Source organism: Myxocyprinus asiaticus, chromosome 5 (assembly GCF_019703515.2).
Source record: "Myxocyprinus asiaticus isolate MX2 ecotype Aquarium Trade chromosome 5, UBuf_Myxa_2, whole genome shotgun sequence".
In the NCBI taxonomy this organism is placed as follows: Eukaryota; Metazoa; Chordata; class Actinopteri; order Cypriniformes; family Catostomidae; genus Myxocyprinus; species Myxocyprinus asiaticus.
This window is the reverse complement of record NC_059348.1, coordinates 56178008-56197236: the sequence shown is the minus strand read 5'-3', so window position 1 is coordinate 56197236 and position 19229 is coordinate 56178008. Positions and strand designations below refer to the sequence as shown.

Below are 19229 nucleotides of genomic sequence, written 5' to 3'. Positions count from 1 at the left end.
ATGCCAAAGAGGATGCTTATAGAAGCAGGGACAAAATCTTGTATAATCAGGCCAAAAACACACGAAGGAAATTAAAATGGCTTAAAGAAGCTACTCTGAGAACGACCCTGCATCAGTGTGGAGAGGCCTAAAAGACATTACTAACTTCAAGACACCATACCTCAACACTGTAGGGAATCAACAACTGGCTGATGACTTTAATGTGTTTTACTGTAGATTTAAAAAGCCCAGTCTCACACCCGACACCCGCTCTGACCTTCACTTCACACAAACATCTACACCTCCTGCAACCCCCCTCCTCCCCCCTCCTGCTACTCAACCTGCACTTAAGATCTGTGAAGAGGAGGTGTACAGGGTCTTACGGAAACAAAAGACAAGGAATGCACAGGGCCAGATGGTGTCTCAACCACTTGTCTAAATTCCTGTGCTGACCAGCTGGCCCCCATCTTCACACAGATCTTCAACAAATCACTGGAGCAGCGTGAAGTTCCCTGCTGCTTCAAACGCTCCACTATCATCCCCGTCCCAAAGAAACCCAACCCTTTCTAGATCCCCTTCAATTTGCTTATAGAGCAAACAGGTCTGTGGATGATGCAGTCAACATGAGATTGCATCATATCCTGCAACATCTGGACAGACTAGGGACATATGCAAGGATACTAATTGTGGACTTCAGTTCGGCTTTCAACACCATCATCCCTGCTCTCCTATGGAATAAATTAACCTAGCTCTCTGTTCCAATGTCTATCTGCCAGTGGATCACCAGCTATCTGACGGACAGACAGCAGCTTGTGAGACAGGGGAAATTCACGTCCAGCACCTGTACAATCAGCACTGGTGCCCCTCAGGGATGTGTGCTCTCCCCACTACTCTTCTCCCTGTATACCAACGACTGCATCACCAAGGACCCCTCTATCAAGCTCCTGAAGTCTGCAGATGACACTAATGTCATCGGCCTCATCCGAGATGACGATGAGTCTGCATACAGAAGGGAGGTTGAACAGCTGGCTGTCTGGTGCAGTCAAAACAACCTAGAGCTGAACATGCTCAAAACAGTGGAGATGATAGTGGACTTTAGGAGGAACACCCCAACACTGTCCCACCTCACCATTCTAAACAGCACTGTGGCAGCAGTGGAGTCATTCAGGTTCATGGGCACTACCATCTCACAGGACCTGAAGTGGGAGACCCACATTGACTCCATTGTGAAAAAGGCTCAGCAGAGGTTGTACTTCCTTCGCCAGTTGAGGAATTTCAACCTGCCACAGGCGCTGCTGATACAGTTCTACTCAGCAGTCATTGAGTCTGTCCTCTGCACTTCAATAACTGTCTGGTTTAGTGCAGCTACGAAATCAGACATCAGAAGACTACAAAGGACAGTTCGGACTGCTGAGAGGATTATTGGTTGCCCCTTGGCCCCCCTTCAAGAACTGTATACTTCCAGAGTGAGGAAAAGGGCTGGTAAAATCACTCTGGACCCCACTCACCCTGCCCATTACCTTTTGGAACTGTTGCCTTCTGGCCGATGCTTCAGAGCTCTGAGCACCAGAACCGTCAGGCACAGGAACAGTTTTTTCCCTCAGGCTATCCATCTCATGAACAGTTAAAACTATACTATAATTACGTGCAATACACAGCCTAGTCAGTTATATTATTTAACATATCCTACCTCTTCTGCATTACATACTATATCACAATATCACAAAGTGAACATAGGGGTCAATTTTAGATATAAATAAATAATGTTGTAATTATTGCCATATCCCCGGGTGCATTGCACTAAAACAAAAAACAAATTTATTAAGAAATATTCCAGGTGTTTCTTCATTTTTCACTTTCTCTGACCAAAATGTTTCAAACATTACAAATTGGGAATATTGTTTTAATTTTGTTTTCAATTGATAGATTTTCCCTGAGTCCTCAATATCACTTTCCAGGAGTTCCTCCAGGAAGTGACATCATTTTGGTGGGAAAACAACAACACAAGCATCAGTATTAGCAATAGAGTTGATGAATTCTGTGACGTTTTGTGCTATCAGTTGGTTGGGCTCACTCTAAAACATTCTATATTGTTTGTAAAATGACATAAATCAGTATAATCAAAATGTGAAAAGATGGTTAAAAATATGGAATCTTTTCACCCTCATGCAATCTAGCTTGTCAAACCCTCACTGAGCAAAGACTAACTTTAGCTCTAAATTTCCATCCTTTGCTCCTTTTATTGCTATTATTTGAAAAATCAGCTATAATTAATAAAGGTAAAGTGTCTGAGTATAAGTCTGATATCCCATTTTATAGAAATAATTCCTTAAATTGCAACACAAACATATTTGTTTTTAAAAGTTACAGTTTAAAAGGTGCTGCAGATCAACAATGACTACTGCATCAGCATGAACAAATCATAGCTAAACTAGCAACTTTATTAAGTTTGGATCATCAATTTTAACCCCATTAACTCATCAATTAACCTGATGTCTTTCAAGATATCAAGTACACATGAACAGCATCTCTCACTCTCTGTCTGCGCACACATCGATACGTGTGTTAGACGTGTTTGCACGCAGAAGTACGGCACACATCACACACACTTGAGCGAACACGTCTGTCTGAGTCTGTCATGTTTGACCTTTCGCCTGAAACCGACTTACTGCGACAGAGCTCGGTTTCAAATGTCATCTGATCACATTCAATTAAACCTAGAGCAGAGGTGTGGATGCCACGATGACTGTGATTAACACATTTATTGATTGAGAAACTCTCGGGCTTTAAGATCGATACGTTGTGAATGAGATAATAATAAATTCATCTTATATACAGCACTCATTTCAACAGCATTAACATAATTGATTAGATTTCTGAAACCATAAGCAGCTCAAAATAGAAGCTTCACGTCCATGTGTCAAACAGACCGACCCGAAAGAGGCTAAAGTCATTTATCTTAACGGTTCTGTTTAAAATACCAGGACAGGGGTTTTCAAACTATAACATTTAAACTGCAGAAAATTTGAAAGAAAAAAGATTTTACAAAATGTGTTTTTACCAAAAGTAACATTTCATATCATCATTTCATGCTTCTTTCTAAAGAGTGTACAGAAATCATGAGATTAATCATTATTATTATATTCTATAAAAGATGCAGTCACATAAATGCAAAGTAACAATATTGCAGATAATATTTTAATTTAACTTCATGTTTTTGCTTTAGTATGACAACAATATAAAATCCAATTATTCAATTTTCACGTTTCATATAAAATATCATGTTTACAATATATACTGTGTGTATTGCACGCACAAAGATAATTATTTCAGAGCAGAGCATAACTATCATAATTGAAACAGATTTCCAGATTCGATTCCGATTCGCAAGCTCTTGATTCAATTCCAATTTCGATTCAATATCGATTCATATGGGTATATTTCAGTTATAATGTACAGTACCTTTTGCTAACATATGAAAGAAATTATCTCCCAGCTAATAATGTCAGTTATACCGAGGACATTCTAAGTAGGTACAGTACTAAAATATTAATTTTACTAATTATATTTTATTAATTTATTCATAATGTCACATTTCAACTTTTTAAAAATGAACAATTCCATGTATTCAATCAATAAATATTGATATTATATTGCATATATTATATTTTGTTACATGTTTATTTTTTTTATTTTTTTATGTTTCCCCTTTTTCTCCCAATTTGGAATGCCCAATTTCCAGTGTGCTTTTAAGTCCTCGTGGTGGCGTAGTAATTCGCCTCAATCTGGGTGGCGGAGGACGAATCCCAATTGCCTCCGCATCTGAGACCGTCAACCCACGCATCTTATCACGTGGCTTGTTGAGCGCGTTACTGCGGAGAAGTAGCACATGTGGAGGCTTCACGCTATTCTCCGCGGCATCCACGCGCCCCACCGAGAGCGAGAACTACATTATAGCGACCAAGAGGTGTTTACCCCATGTGACTCTACCCTCCCTAGCAACCGGGCCAATTTGGTTGCTTAGGAGACCCGGCTGGAGTCACTCAGCACGCCCTGGGATTCGAACTAGCGAGCTAGCGAACTCCAGGGGTGGTAGCCAGTGTACCACTGAGCTACCCAGGCCCCCATATGATTATTGTTAAATATTGTTAGTATTTACATTAATTTGTTGAACATGCTAAAATCTGGTACTGTTTCTTTAAGAAAACCGACACTTCAATAACGAGCGTCTGTAAGTGAGCACATATTAACGGGAGGGACTCGAATGGCTTGACCTCATTCGTGCTATGCGTACTGTTTATTTTTGTTGTTTTTGATCAACAACTGACTGTAAAGAACAGAAATGTTATTAAAAGAGAAATTATTCAATGACAAATGGATTGTGACACACATTACACAGAACGAGTCAAAACACACTTTTACTCTCAAAAGATCTCGCTGCTGAACTTCTCCACCACTATACTATTCAATCACTGCTGAGAGAAACCTCAACAGGCAGTTGCCAAATATATACATTTTTAATTGTATAGTGCAAAATTTGGTTGCAAATGCAAGTGATTTCAACTCTTTGTAGTAGAGGGTTGGGCACGGAGTAAAAGATTGATCTTGGGACTTAAGAATCGATCTCGAGATTGTTCAAAGGACAATCGAAAATAGTAGTAATGTTTTTAAATCTTTGATATAAAACATGTGCCACTGTTTATCACTGTAGATCAGAAATGACCTTTGACCCCATGGCTCCAACTCACTAGTGTCTTCTAAGAAATCTTCCGTTCAGACATCTGTCTGATTGTTTTTCTCATGTCCGGATGAGTTTGACGGGGTGTTGGATTTCTCCGGGATGCAATTCATACATTAATGTTCTCATTCACACATTACGCAGAGATAAATGAGTTCAGCTCATCCTGATGTGACATGAGATATCTGACCTCACACCTCTGATCCAGACTCACGGAGAGCTGAGCAACCGGACTGGATCAGAACCAGTCAAGAGTCTTCATCTGGATACATAACTTGATTATAGTTCTCATGCAACAGTTTGAGCGTGCTGAATAAAACCTCATTATATGGCAATATAATCTTGTCACCAGAGAATCTGAAGTGTTAGAAAACAACTGCTAATAACTTTCAGTTGTAGAATCGCTGCTTTTCAATCCAATACTGCACAAATAAACATAAGCACACCATATGAGACAACATGATTACAAAATACACTTTACAGTAAGAAAACTGGTGAGAAGACAACACACTGAAGGATAGAACACAGAAACATGGCCAATTATGACATTTGTTCTTTCCTGAGAGATACACTAAATGAGGAAATTCAATTTTCTCTACCATCATATCAGCTCAAATCTGATTGGAGAATAGAGTGACAATGGAGATAGAGAGACAGAAAGAGAGAGAGAGACAGGCAAGTATATCTCCCACTGAGAACCTTGAGATGAGAAAGCTCTTCCAGAATGATTCTGTCTCGACTCAAGTTCCACTGGGATTACATTAAGCAGAAACCATGATATTATTTCAGTAATTAGGATTTAACGTACGTACGTGTGTGTGTGTGTGTGTTGATCTTGATAACATGGTTGAAATGGATAGTATATTGTTACATTAAAAACTTGAAAAGAACAGTTTGCACAGACAAACCTTGAACAAAACTTCAACTGAAAGTTTAAAATAGTTTTATAAAGACTTGAAATTTGAAGGTTATATAGCATTAACCATGTATACAGAACTAAGAGATAGACAGATTGATCGACAGACAGATAGACCGACCGACCGACATACAGACAGACAGACCGACGAACTGACAGACCGACTGACTAACAGAGCAAACGACAGACTGAACGGCAGACAGATAGGCACAGAGACAGACATATTGACTGCCTGACTGACAGACAGACAGATCAACGGACTGACCGGCTGACTGAGAGACCAACTGACTGACAGACAGGCAGGCTGACCACCAGGCAGGCCGACAGGGAGGCAGGCCAACAGACAGACTGGCTAACAGACAGTCCAATTGACAGACAGACAAACAGACCGACAGACAGACAGACAGGCTGATCGACAGACAGGCTGACCAACAGGCAGGCTGACAGGGAGGCAGGCCAACAGACAGACTGGCTAACAGACAGTCCAATTGACAGACAGACAAACAGACCGACAGACAGACAGACAGGCTGATCGACAGACAGGCTGACCAACAGGCAGGCTGACAGGGAGGCAGGCCAACAGACAGACTGGCTAACAGACAGTCCAATTGACAGACAGACAAACAGACCGACAGACAGACAACCAGACAGATAGACCGACAGACAGGCTGATCAACAGACAGACAGACCAACTGACTGACAGGCAGACCAACCAACAGGCAGACAGGCTAACAGATAGACCGGCTGACAGACTGTCCGGCCAACAGACAAACAGACTGACTGACCGACAGGCTGACAGACAAACAGACTGACTGACCAGGAGACAAACAAACAAACCAACCAACTGTACATTTATACGAACTCTCCGAAAAAAAATGATTCAATTAAATGATAACTCTTACTAAAGAGTAGCTTTAGTAAGACGACTCAGTTATGAGCAACTTGTAGCTTGGGATGCTACAGTTTCAAAGTAACTTCACCAGTATGGAGAGATGGACAGAAAGGCAGATTGATGGATGGATAGATAGATCTCTCTCTCTCTTCATGTAATCAGCAGTAAATCTCTCAGACTGTCTGAGTTGAATGTGGACACAAATGGGCAGCGGTGGATGGCAGCAATGGGTTTATGGGTCTCTGTGGGGAAGCCCTGCCGCTTGTCCCCAAAGCAGCAGCAGCCCACATTACATGAGGATCATACAGCACGCAGGCACAGACGGGCACAGACTGGCAGAGATGTCCCACAGCTTGCCACATCTGCACTGTCAGACCTCGCCACTGAGAGACGCTGCTTGCCCCACCAGATGACTTCTCTGCAGCTCTTCACATGCTCTCACATTCTTCTTTTAAAGCTGAAGTGTGTTTTTCTTTCCAAGTTTTTATCTCAGTTTAAAGTTCAGAGTCAGTAATCCATTGGCAGTTTGATTTCCGCAAGAGTGTAAACACTTGAGCGCCCTGACAGACAAACACCAATGGCGTGAGTTTGGGGTGGGATTATCTGCTTGTGTCTGACCAATGGCAGATGTGGATTAAATTCCACAACAGAAACACTGCAAGTTTATATTTTAGATTTCAAAGAGCCTAACTGCGCTATTGTTTTGTGTGTAGTGTGCTGTGCAACCACAGAACAAAATGAAAGTTTTAATGTTAACTTTATATACATTTTGCTGTAGATATCTCAAATCAATGCAGTCCTACAGTAGCAGCTATTAAATGACTCTTTGCAACAGCGGTTCACAGGATATTGACCTCAGTCATCTGTACATACGGGGGTTTGTGTCATTTCATATCTGTGTGATAATGAGCTGTATTGATCAGTTTGTGGTCAGTTCACATTGATGAAGCTCTCAATGTTACATTTACACAGTAAGTGATCTGCTGGGAGTCATTCAACACACTGAACTATACACACTGACCATTAAGATGTTTTGCATTGTGACTGTATTTTCATCACAATTAATCAACTGTCACTCCAATGTGTCCAGATGTTTTACATATAAATTATTTATATACTGTTTATATACTTCTCTCTCTCTAATGACATATTATTTATTATATTATATCATACATAAATATATACTTAGAATAAGAATAAATAAAAATTCATTATAATATTATATTATTAATATTAACTATAATATATTATTACATATATTTTAATATATTATTTAATAATTAATTAATAATTAACACAATAATAATTAAGAAAAGTTTGCATACCCTGGCAGAAATTGTGAAATTTTGGCATTGATTTTGAAAATATGACTGATCATGCAAAACATTTTTATTTTATTTAAGGATAGTGATCATATGAAGCCATTTATCATCACATAGTTGTTTGGCTCCTTTTTAAATCATAATGATAACAGAAATCACCCAAATGGCCTCGATCAAAAGTTTACATACCCTTGAATATTTGGCCTTGTTGCAGACACACAAGGTGACACACACAGGTTTAAATGGCAATTAAAGGTTAATTTCCCACACCTGCGGCTTTTTAAATTGCAATTAGTGTCTGTGTATCAGTAGTCAATGAGTTTGTTAGCTCTCACGTGGATGCACTGAGCAGGCTAGATACTGAACCATGGGGAGCAGAAAAGAACTGTCAAAAGACCTGCGTAACAAGGTAATGGAACTTTATATAGATGGAAAAGGATATAAAAAGATATCCAAAGCCTTGAAAATGCCAGTCAGTACTGTTCAATCACTTATTAAGAAGTGGAAAATTCTGGGATCTCTTGATACAAAGCCAAGGTCAGGTAGACCAAGAAAGATTTCAGCCACAACTGCCAGAAGAATCGTTCAGGATACAAAGAAAAACCCACAGGTAACCTCAGGAGAAATACAGGTTGCTCTGGAAAAAGACGGTGTGGTTGTTTCAAGGAGCACAATACGACGATACTTGAACAAAAATGAGCTGCATGGTCGAGTTGCCAGAAAGAAGACTTTACTGCGCCAATGCCACAAACAATCCGGTTACAATATGCCCGACAACACCTTGACATGCCTCACAGCTTCTGGCACACTGTAATTTGGAGTGACGAGACCAAAATAGAGCTTTATGGTCACAACCATAAGCGCTATGTTTGGAGAGGGGTCAACAAGGCCTATAGTGAAAAGAATACCATCCCCACTGTGAAGCATGGTGGTGGCTCACTGATGTTTTGGGGGTGTGTGAGCTCTAAAGGCACGGGGAATCTTGTGAAAACTGATGGCAAGATGAATGCAGCATGTTATCAGAAAATACTGGCAGACAATTTGCATTCTTCTGCACGAAAGCTGCACATGGGACGCTTTTGGACTTTCCAGCATGACAATGACCCTAAGCACAAGGCCAAGTTGACCCTCCAGTGGTTACAGCAGAAAAAGGTGAAGGTTCTGGAGTGGCCATCACAGTCTCCTGACCTTAATATCATCGAGCCACTCTGGGGAGATCTCAAACGTGCGGTTCATGCAAGACGACCAAAGACTTTGCATGACCTGGAGGCATTTTACCAAGACGAATGGGCAGCTATACCACCTGCAAGAATTTGGGGCCTCATAGACAACTATTACAAAAGACTGCACGCTGTCATTGATGCTAAAGGGGGCAATACACAGTATTAAGAACTAAGGGTATGCAGACTTTTGAACAGGGGTCATTTCATTTTTTTCTTTGTTGCCATGTTTTGTTTTATGATTGTGCCATTCTGTTATAACCTACAGTTGAATATGAATCCCATTAGAAATAAAATAAATGTGTTTTTCCTGCTCACTCATGTTTTCTTTAAAAATGGTACATATATTACCAATTCTCCAAGGGTATGCAAACTTTTGAGCACAACTGTATACTGTATATGAACATGATGTGTTAATACTTTACAATTTAAATCATTTTTATTTTGCATTACAGTAATGATACTGAAGTAGTTTGTGTTATAATAATGAGAACTGGGAAGAAAAAGTGCTTAACTGTCATAAAAATAATGTCACAATTAAAAAAATTGGTCCTAAAATAGGATTTATTTGATTTATACAAAAAAACCCAAACATTTATATTCCCTTCTTTTCATTTTGTTGTGAAGTACTGGACAAGTGTCTGTGACAAGTTTAGTTAAATTCACCCTTTGAGATGAAATACACTGTAAATGCTGTATAATGTAAACACATAATTTGTAATAGTCAAAACAGATCATTTGAAACTGAGATGTTTGCTTTCATCTGTACACAAACACAAAACTATAGTCAGTCCCATGTATTGAACATCGCAGCATAGATAATCCTACACGCAAACTACACACTCACCCTGCCAACTTCCACCAGGTTGGTCACCATGACGATGGTTGCCGTGTTCTCCTGCCACACCATCCTCCAGAAGTCGACAACGGTTTCCTGCATCGGTCCTGAGGAGATAACCAGACTGATGAACGAATCAAAGATTTACTGCAGATATACTGAAAAATAAACCAAGAGAGTTCAGTGAGCTGTCTTGCTGTCTACTATCAACAGCTCACTTCATAGGCAGCATCTTAACTGAGCCTCAGAAGCAAATGATTTGAAACGTCTTCCATAGTAACTCTCACAAATATGTCTCCTCATGTGAAATGAAAGGGTGACTTCAGAGACGTCTTGACTTCTTTGAGTTCCACATATAATCAAACATTCACTATGTGCACGGTAATTGCAAATGGACAGGAACTCCAGTATGGAAGCATATTGTTTTTAATCAAGAGCCAACTCTGACATTTTTTTTTTTTTTTTGACTAAATGATTAAGAACCCTTTAATCCCTGATGTGTGTGACTAAAGGGAAGTTCTGTTCAGGAGAGAAACACCAGAATCTCTCGCACTTCTGCAGCTCGTAAAAAAAACTTTTAAGCTGCACTTGATGTCACACACACACACACTCACACACACACACACACACACACACACAGACACAGACACAGACACAGACACAGACACAGACACACACATATATACACAGTCAAACTCACTCACACACACACACACACACACACACACATAGAGACAAACTCACTCACACACACACACACACATACACAGTCAAACTCACTCACTCACACACACACACACACACACACACAGTCAAACTCACTGACACACACATACACAGACACACATACACAGACACACACACAAACACGCGTGCACTCACACGTGCACACACGCACACAAACACGCACACACTCACATGCACACAAACACACTCTCACACTCACACTCACGCGCGCACACACTCAGGCGCACACACACTCACGCGCACACACATGCATTCACACTCACACACACTCACACGCACACAAACACACACTCACGCACACACAGGCTTCAAAAAGCTCTTGAAACTTGCCATTATACTGCAAAAAAAAATAAAAAATAATAATAATAATAATAAAAAAAAATACATATCTTTCATCTTGTTTCCTGATCAAAACATCTGAGCATCCTTAAAACAAGATACATTCTCCTGAAAAGCAAAGCTGCTTCACATTTTACGACTTGTTTTCAGAGAGTGTATTCTGTATACATTATCCTCATGTGACCCCGCATCCACATGTGTGGACATTGTATTTTGTCTTCGCTATACACAACGCATAATTTAAATGAATTAAAACCAATTGAATACTGTTCACAAGACTCTACACTGTCATTTAAGGGTTAAACTTCTGTGTCACATGACACGACAACATGACGTCAATTTCTGTGAAGCGCTCCTACGGGTGCAGCGCCAATAAAAGTGCCTCTGGTAAGAAACATCTACGTTTTATTATTGAAACCTGTTTGATTGTAAAGAGTAGCGTCTCTAGTTTCATTTGATATGCCGCTCGTCAGCGCGCTGATAAACATGATGTCCACATACGTGGAAATTAGAACTGCGTTCCCTCAAAAGTTTGAATAACTAGAACACATCTGTGGGTCATTTCGCTTCATTTTAATATACAATTAGTTATAATTTATTGTTATCACTGTACAATACGGTTCTATTCATTAACATTAATAAATGCATTCCTATATTTACTGTACATTATCACATTGAGAATAAATGTATTCATGTAAAACTGATAAATGTGTCTTTCAGAGGCTTTATATGGAGTTAGGATGAAAATAAGGTGCATTTCTAACTGTTCTGAGACCAGTGCAGACAGACAGCACACTGGAGGTTAAGTCATTCACTAAATAGGGAGCAAGGGAGCATCCTATAGCTCTCTATGCAGTTAAGTGCATTCACTCCTAAAATCTGATCAAAAGTTCAGTTTCAGGCTGCAGATGATGTTTGGATCACTCAACATGTTTGACAGACATGTGACAATGATAATCAGTACATAGATTCAGAATTTATAATGTATCATTTTATTTTAACATGGTTGACAGTGATTGGATGATGCTGGACATTACTTTGAATCTGAATTAATTATGCTAATTATGCAACTTCACCTGTTTGTGGTTGATTGTTAGTTATAAGCAGTGTAACAGGGTTAGGGTTGCACCTGCTGATCATGACATCTCATTTATGTCAGGATGTAAAGATTAAAATAAAAGCTTGGTAACAACTAGTTTGTAATCATTATTATAAACACAATTAGATAGCCTTTAAATTTGTAAACAGAGGTGTTGGAAAGCCATGCATTACTGTTTATTTTGCTATGGTTGATGTTCAAATCTTTTTCGTCAGCCCACCGTAAAGTGCAGTGATTTAATCAGTTTCACTAAACAGAAATGAGCACAAATGTCGACATCATCATATGCTGGGTAGATTACTTCTGAATTGTAATCAGGCACTGATTACTTCCAACCTAACTCTTTTATTTGATGACACTTGAATTTGAGTAGGATAACCTTGTACCATTTTAACATTAAAATACAAAAAGGAAAATATATTCCATTCTTTATTGCTCGCAAAAAGAGCCTCACGAAAACTGCTCCTTATGACACTGTGTAAAAGTACATTTAACATGCATGTGCATGTAAAAATATGAAATATGAAGTATAACAGGCATTTCAAGAAATATGGACAGGTTCCCAAGGTGCGTTACATAAACGTGGTCAGCGCTTATACAACTGGATAACATTGTGAAAATGAAATGCCGTGCATTTAGGCATTTCGATGCATTTGATGGACAAAACCCTTCCAAACACACAGGGTTATAATTCAAATGTATTGGTCAGGAGTTCAGAAAACATGCAAACGTATTCATATGCTTCTTTAAATTTGACATTGAAACCTTTGTATTTGACAGGACATTAACCTTTGGAAGGCAGAGTTTACATCGCACAGTTATGCTTTTTTTTTTTTTTTGCCCCGTGTCACCTAAATAGTGAAATTATCTCTGTACATCCAGTGATCAAACGCTGATTTAGACCACTCCATCTTCACCTGGCTAATAACGAGTGTCCGGTGTGTGCAATTTCACAACCCCTTTCCTTTCCCTTTTTCCTGAAAACACTCAGAGTTATTGAACATATATCGTAAGTAGGCTGATTTAGAGAAAAATGTACAAGTTTTAAAAAAGAGAAAAATGACGGTGATCAATAAATTATGAAAATTTACTGCCGTTGACTTAACAAGTAATCATGTAATCCATAAAAGTAACTTAAGTCCCATTACAAGTATTTTAAAATGTAATTTAATCCAATTACAAGTACTTTAATTACGTTGTAATCCGTTACTATCCAGCACTGAATATGTCTAAAGGATTGAAGTCCGTCATGAAAAACATGAGATATTGATATTGTTTAGTCAGTTTGCATTATTGGGATGAGGTTGGAGTCTTCTGTAAATATTTACGTAGTTTGTACATAGGGTTACGATTCAACTGAGTTTAATGGTGCAACACTCAAATATTTAATAGAGCGTAAATTGTAACTGAGTGCCCGTTTCTGCTATAACTAGTCTGGGTTATAACTTGTGCATGCTGGTGAAACTGGTGCCGGTTTCTCACAAAAACTGGCTAACTGCATTAAGGGCTACTTAAAAAGGAAATATTTTTCAAATATAACTTGGTTTATATCATTTCTTTTTGGCATCAGAAAAATATTGAAGTATAAATAAGGCTTAACAAATTTTAAAGGGACAGTTCATCCAAAAATGGAAATTCTGTCATCATTTACTCACCCTCATGCCATCCCAGATGTGTATGACTTTCTTTCTTCTGCAGAACACAAATGAAGATGTTTAGAAGAATATTTCAGCTCTGTTGGTCCATACAATGCAAGTGAATGTTGATCAGAATTTTGAAGCTCCAAAAAGCACATAAATGCAGCATAAAAGTAATCCATAAGACTCCAGTGGTTTAATCCATGTCTTCTGAAGTGATATGATAGGTGTGGGTGAGAAACAGATCAATATGTAAGTGTTTTTTTTACTTTAAATATCCACTTTCACATTATTCACTCTTAAAAAATAAAGGCTTCAAAAAGGGTGTTTCACAGCAATGCCACAGAAGAACCACTTTGGTTCCCCAAAGAACTTTGGTTCTTAAAAGAACCATTTTGAAGAACCTTTTCTAGTCTAAAGAACCTTTTCCACTACAAAAAACCTTTTGTGCAATGGGAAGTTTCCATGGATGTTAAAGGTTCTTTGCGATAAAGAACCTTTATTTTAAAGAGTGTTCTTTTGTTTTCGGTGATTCGCATTCCTCGTGCATATCACCACTTTTTGGGTAGGGAGGAGATTTTTTAGTTATAAAGGATTTAAATATTTATCTGTTTTTCACCCACACCTAACATGTCCAAGCCTTTTGGGGGCCCTAAGCAAAAATGTGTGTGGGGGCCCCGTCATGATCGTAACACTACTTATGATGTCTTTGACAGTGTGGGGGCCCTCTAGCGGATCGGGGGCCCTAAGCAACTTGCTTAGTTTGCCTATAGTGAGGACTGGCACTGATCATATAACTTCTGAAGACATGGATTAAACCACTGGAGTCTTATGGATTACTTTTATGCTGCCTTTATGTGCTTTTTGGAGCTTCAAAGTTCTGATCAACATTCACTTGCATTATATGGACCTACAGAGCTGAAATATTCTTCTAAAAATCTTCATTTGTGTTCTGCAGAAGAAAGAAAGTCACACACATCTGGGATGACATGAGCATGAGTAAATGAGAGAATAATAATTTTTGGGTGAACTATCTGTGACGAGGAGGAGGGCATGGCCCTGCGGCGACGATGCACACCCGGTGCTGAGTTGCCCAATCAGTGGGAGAGAGATAAAGGGAGGAGCCGGGGACGCCAGAGAATGAGAGGCACACGGAGCTGTGTGTCTACATGTGTTATGTTTCAGTTCAGTGTTTTATGTTGTAATTAAAGTCTTTTGATTGTTAACCCAGGTCCTGCTTCCTCCTCTCCCGATGAACGAGAGGCTTGTCTGCAACACTATCACTTTAAAAACTCTCACCAAATGTTTGACCATGTTCACCAGCTTCGGTCGAGACCAGCATAAGAAGTGAACTTAAACTGCACACGGTACTCTTTGTTTTTGAGAACATTCTGAACAGTAAACTTCCAGGAAATCAAATGTGCTACTAAAACTAACTGGAGAAGTTTCAGCAAAAAACACAAAATAAATTTTATGCTGAAGTCTGAAAATTCTGCCAAAAAGAGGTAAAAATTGCTCACACTTCCTGTATCACAAACTTCAGCTGTCAAGAGCTGCTGACAGTCATTTCTTGAAACCCTCTATTTCATCTGATGTGTGTGTGTGTGTGAGGCTGAAATCACCTATAACCAGCACATTATAAAACCAACTGAAAGACACTGAGTTTCATCTGTGCTCATTAATTTTACATGTTAGCAACACACACACATACATACACACACACAAACACAGACACACATTCACTCACACACACAAACACAGACACACCCACACACAGACAACCCCCCCCACACACACTCACAAACACACACTCACAAACACACTCACACAAACACAGACACACATTCACTCACACACACACACCGACACACCCACACACAGGCAACCCCCCCCCCCCCACACACACAGACAATCCCACACACACACACTCACTCACACACTCACTCATACACACTCTCTCACACACACAGACAACCCCCCCCCACACACTCACTCACACACACACACACACACACACACACACACACACACAAACACACTCACAAACACAGACACACACACAAACAGACACACACTCACACACACACACAAACACAGACACACACTCACACACAATCACAGACACACACTCACACACACACAATCACAGACACACAATCACAGACACACACTCACTCACACACACACACACACACATACACAACACAGACACACACAGTTATGAATCATGGAGGTGGAATTGAGGTAAACTAAAAAAGAAACGGAGCTAGATTTGTACATTTTCTGAAGACAATATGGGCGGAGTCGGACTCACTGATGCTGGGGTGTTGCTCTGCGGTTGCTAGGGTGTTTGTTTAATGGCTCAAGTGAAAAGAGTCTCTGTGATATTCTGCTCTCTAGATCTGACTGGAGTCGCTCCTTCAGTGTAAGTCTATGGGTGTTTTTTTCAGGTGTAAATGTTAAGTGTGATCAGTTAGTAAAGTAACAGCACACCTCTCCTCTACAACACACATGATATGAGGGACCATTCCTATACACACTGAACACTTCTTAATTCTTACTGTTAGAGGTTTTATCAAAACAACATAAACATCACTAATGAATGAAGGAGCGAGAGAGAGGCAGCTCTAAGAGAGTTTGATTTACTCTGTTTTTGACCGCTTCCATCCACCCGCCCGTCTAATATCTGAGCTCAAGCTGCTGTTGAGAGTCCAGAGCAGATCACCTCATGAGTGTATTGCAGAAAACACGTGTGTGTGTGTGTGTGTGTGTGTGTGTGTGTGTGTGTGTGTGTGTGTGTGTGTGTGTGTGTCTTCTGAGGTTTGGAGCTACAGCTGTCAGTCCAGTTGAACACGAACACACACTTCAAACTTCAATAAAGGAACAACTCACCTCAAAATAAATCCTCATTTACTCATGTTATTCCAAACCCGTATGAACTTTGTGCATTGTTTCACAAAAGAAAGAATGTTCACGCTGCTCTTTTCCATTCAGTGAAAGCATACAGTGACCAGGGGCTTTCAAGCTCCAAAACACACCATCCAAGCACAATAAAAGTCGTCCACATGACTTATGCACCACATTCCAAGTCTTCTGAAGTGCCCAATTCCCAATACGTTCTAAGTCCTCATGGTGGCGTAGTGACTCGCCATGTGAATCTCAGTTGCCTCCGTGTCTGAGACCGTCAATCCGCGCATCTTATCACGTGACTTGTTGAGCACGTTACTGCGGAGACGTAGCGCGCGTGGAGGCTTCATGCTATTCTCCACAGCATCCACGCACAACTCACCATGTGCCCCACCGAGAGCGAGAACCACATTATAGCGACCACGAGGAGGTTACCCCATGTGACTCTACCCTCCCTAGCAACCGGGCCAATTTGGTTGCTTAGGAGACCTGGCTGGAGTCACTCACCACGCCCTGGATTCAAACTCACGACTCCAGGGGTGGTAGTAAATACGATTTTTTTTAAATAAAGTTGAAATAATGCAGTCTGATTGTTTCAATAGAAGCATATACCATCGATTAACAACCTCATCTGTCTTTAAAGGTTTATAAGTCACCGTTAATAATCAATTCGCCTATGGAGAAAATGAATGGGACTTTAACTTCTGGGACCAGACGGTTGTGCTCTATTGTGAATGAGATTTGAGAGCCCTGGCAGAGGGGAAGATTATCAGGGAATAACTATTTAAATTTCAGTCTGTTCCTCACACAAAGCTATCATATGACTTCAGAAGACTTGGAATATAAACCATGAGTCATAAGGACTACTTCAGTGATACTTTAACGGTGCTTTTTTGGTGCTTGGCAGCCCTCGATCACAAAATGCTTTCATTGTGTGTAAAAGAACAGCGTGATCATTCTGCTAAACATCTCCTTTTGTGTTCCACTGTCTTCATACAGGTTTAAAACAACATGAGAGTGAGTAAATGATGACAGAATTTTAATTTTGGCTTAATTAATCCTTACATATGCTCATACTTATGACACACACACACTAGCTGGTGTCTGATGCACTAGAAAAGGAGAGTTTTTCTTCTCATTGTGTAAAGTGAAGCTCTTTTATCCCCTCAGATCTCTAAAAGTGACAGCGTTCATACATTATTCTCTTACAAGCACACAGATGTAAAAATCTCCCATCAGCCCCTGTTTCTCTCACACCTCGACCTGGCACTCCGCTCAGGACCGATTCTATTCCCCCGATTCTCTCCTGTCTGTCTGACTGTCTCATGTCGAGTTCAGAATGAAGATGATAAATAATGCATATGATGCAGCTCTCAGAGAACACTCATGTCTTCTCTCTGGCTCTGGTGTTTCAGGCATCCTGACGGGAAATCTCCTCACATTAACTTCCTCTCAGCTTTGTGCTGGCTGTATGGACTGTACATGCATCGTCTGAACGAATCTAACCCTTTATAATGTATATTAGTCGCTTTGCATTCGTTAAACCTCAACTGTCTCACATTTAAAGATGCAACACATTTTATTAAAGTTGTGTATGGAAGACAGAGAGAAGTAATGCAGGAGAGATTGAACGCCTGAGGCGCTCACACACCGAAACACACTCTGAACTGAACCAGAACAAGAGCACCGACACAGACATAATGATGAACTTTGGCATTACTACAGGGACCGAACAGGACATTTTATAAATCCGAATATATAGTCACAAACCCTGAATTTGTACTTCCAAATGAATCAAAATCTTTACAGGCCTAAATGTCTTTCTCTCTATATACACATATAGAAAATAACTTCATCCCTAATACAGTTTTGTCTAAAGTTAGTGTACTTGATAACCAAGTGGACAAACGTGTCAGTGACGAGCATACTTGAGATGAAATATGAGACTAAACAAAGAAAATATCACTTGTGAACAGATGATGTTTATCCAAATTTATGCAAAAAATGTGTAAATAAGATTTAGTTGTGTGTATACAGGATGCATAAAATGTCAGCCATGAAATCAGCAAGACAAACGAGTCCATATTTAAGACATAATCTAAATATATGTGTTTAAATCTGAATATATAGTTGTAAATAAGGAATATATACTGTAGCTGTAACGCTATAGTTAGAATAAACACAGCTATAAATCTATAAACTAAACTGATTTGGCGATATAATATAAAACGATCATCTGATAAAGACCTTCCAAAATCCAAAATTCTAAATTGAAAACTTAGAGTGAAACAGACGTTTGAAGAGAAAGTGATAGATGTTTTAGTATGCAGAGAGACACAGTGGGCCCTCGTTTAGACAGATGTGTGTGTGTGTGTGTGTGTGTGTGTGTGTGTGTGTGTGAGTTTTAATTGAGACACAGAGGAGTGTTACATTGCAATGCTCTATTAAACAGCTAATTATGCAACACCCCACCACACACACACACGCACACAAACACGGCGCGCACACACACACACACACACACACAGACACATGCATGCACAGACGCATGCACAAACACACAGACACTCACACGCACGCACATACACACACACA

At 39.8% G+C, this 19229-nt stretch overlaps 1 protein-coding gene across 6 annotated transcripts in view; it reads right to left on the bottom strand.

Annotated features, from left to right (window-relative positions):
- The window catches only part of LOC127441321 (receptor-type tyrosine-protein phosphatase mu-like), a 355708-nt gene that overhangs the window by 24445 nt on the left and 312034 nt on the right, over positions 1–19229 (bottom strand). For all 6 annotated transcript variants that reach the window (XM_051698588.1, XM_051698590.1, XM_051698589.1 and 3 more), the window contains one exon: positions 9915–10012. In XM_051698588.1, coding sequence (XP_051554548.1) covers positions 9915–10012 — 98 coding nt within the window. The remainder of the gene's footprint in view (positions 1–9914; positions 10013–19229) is intronic.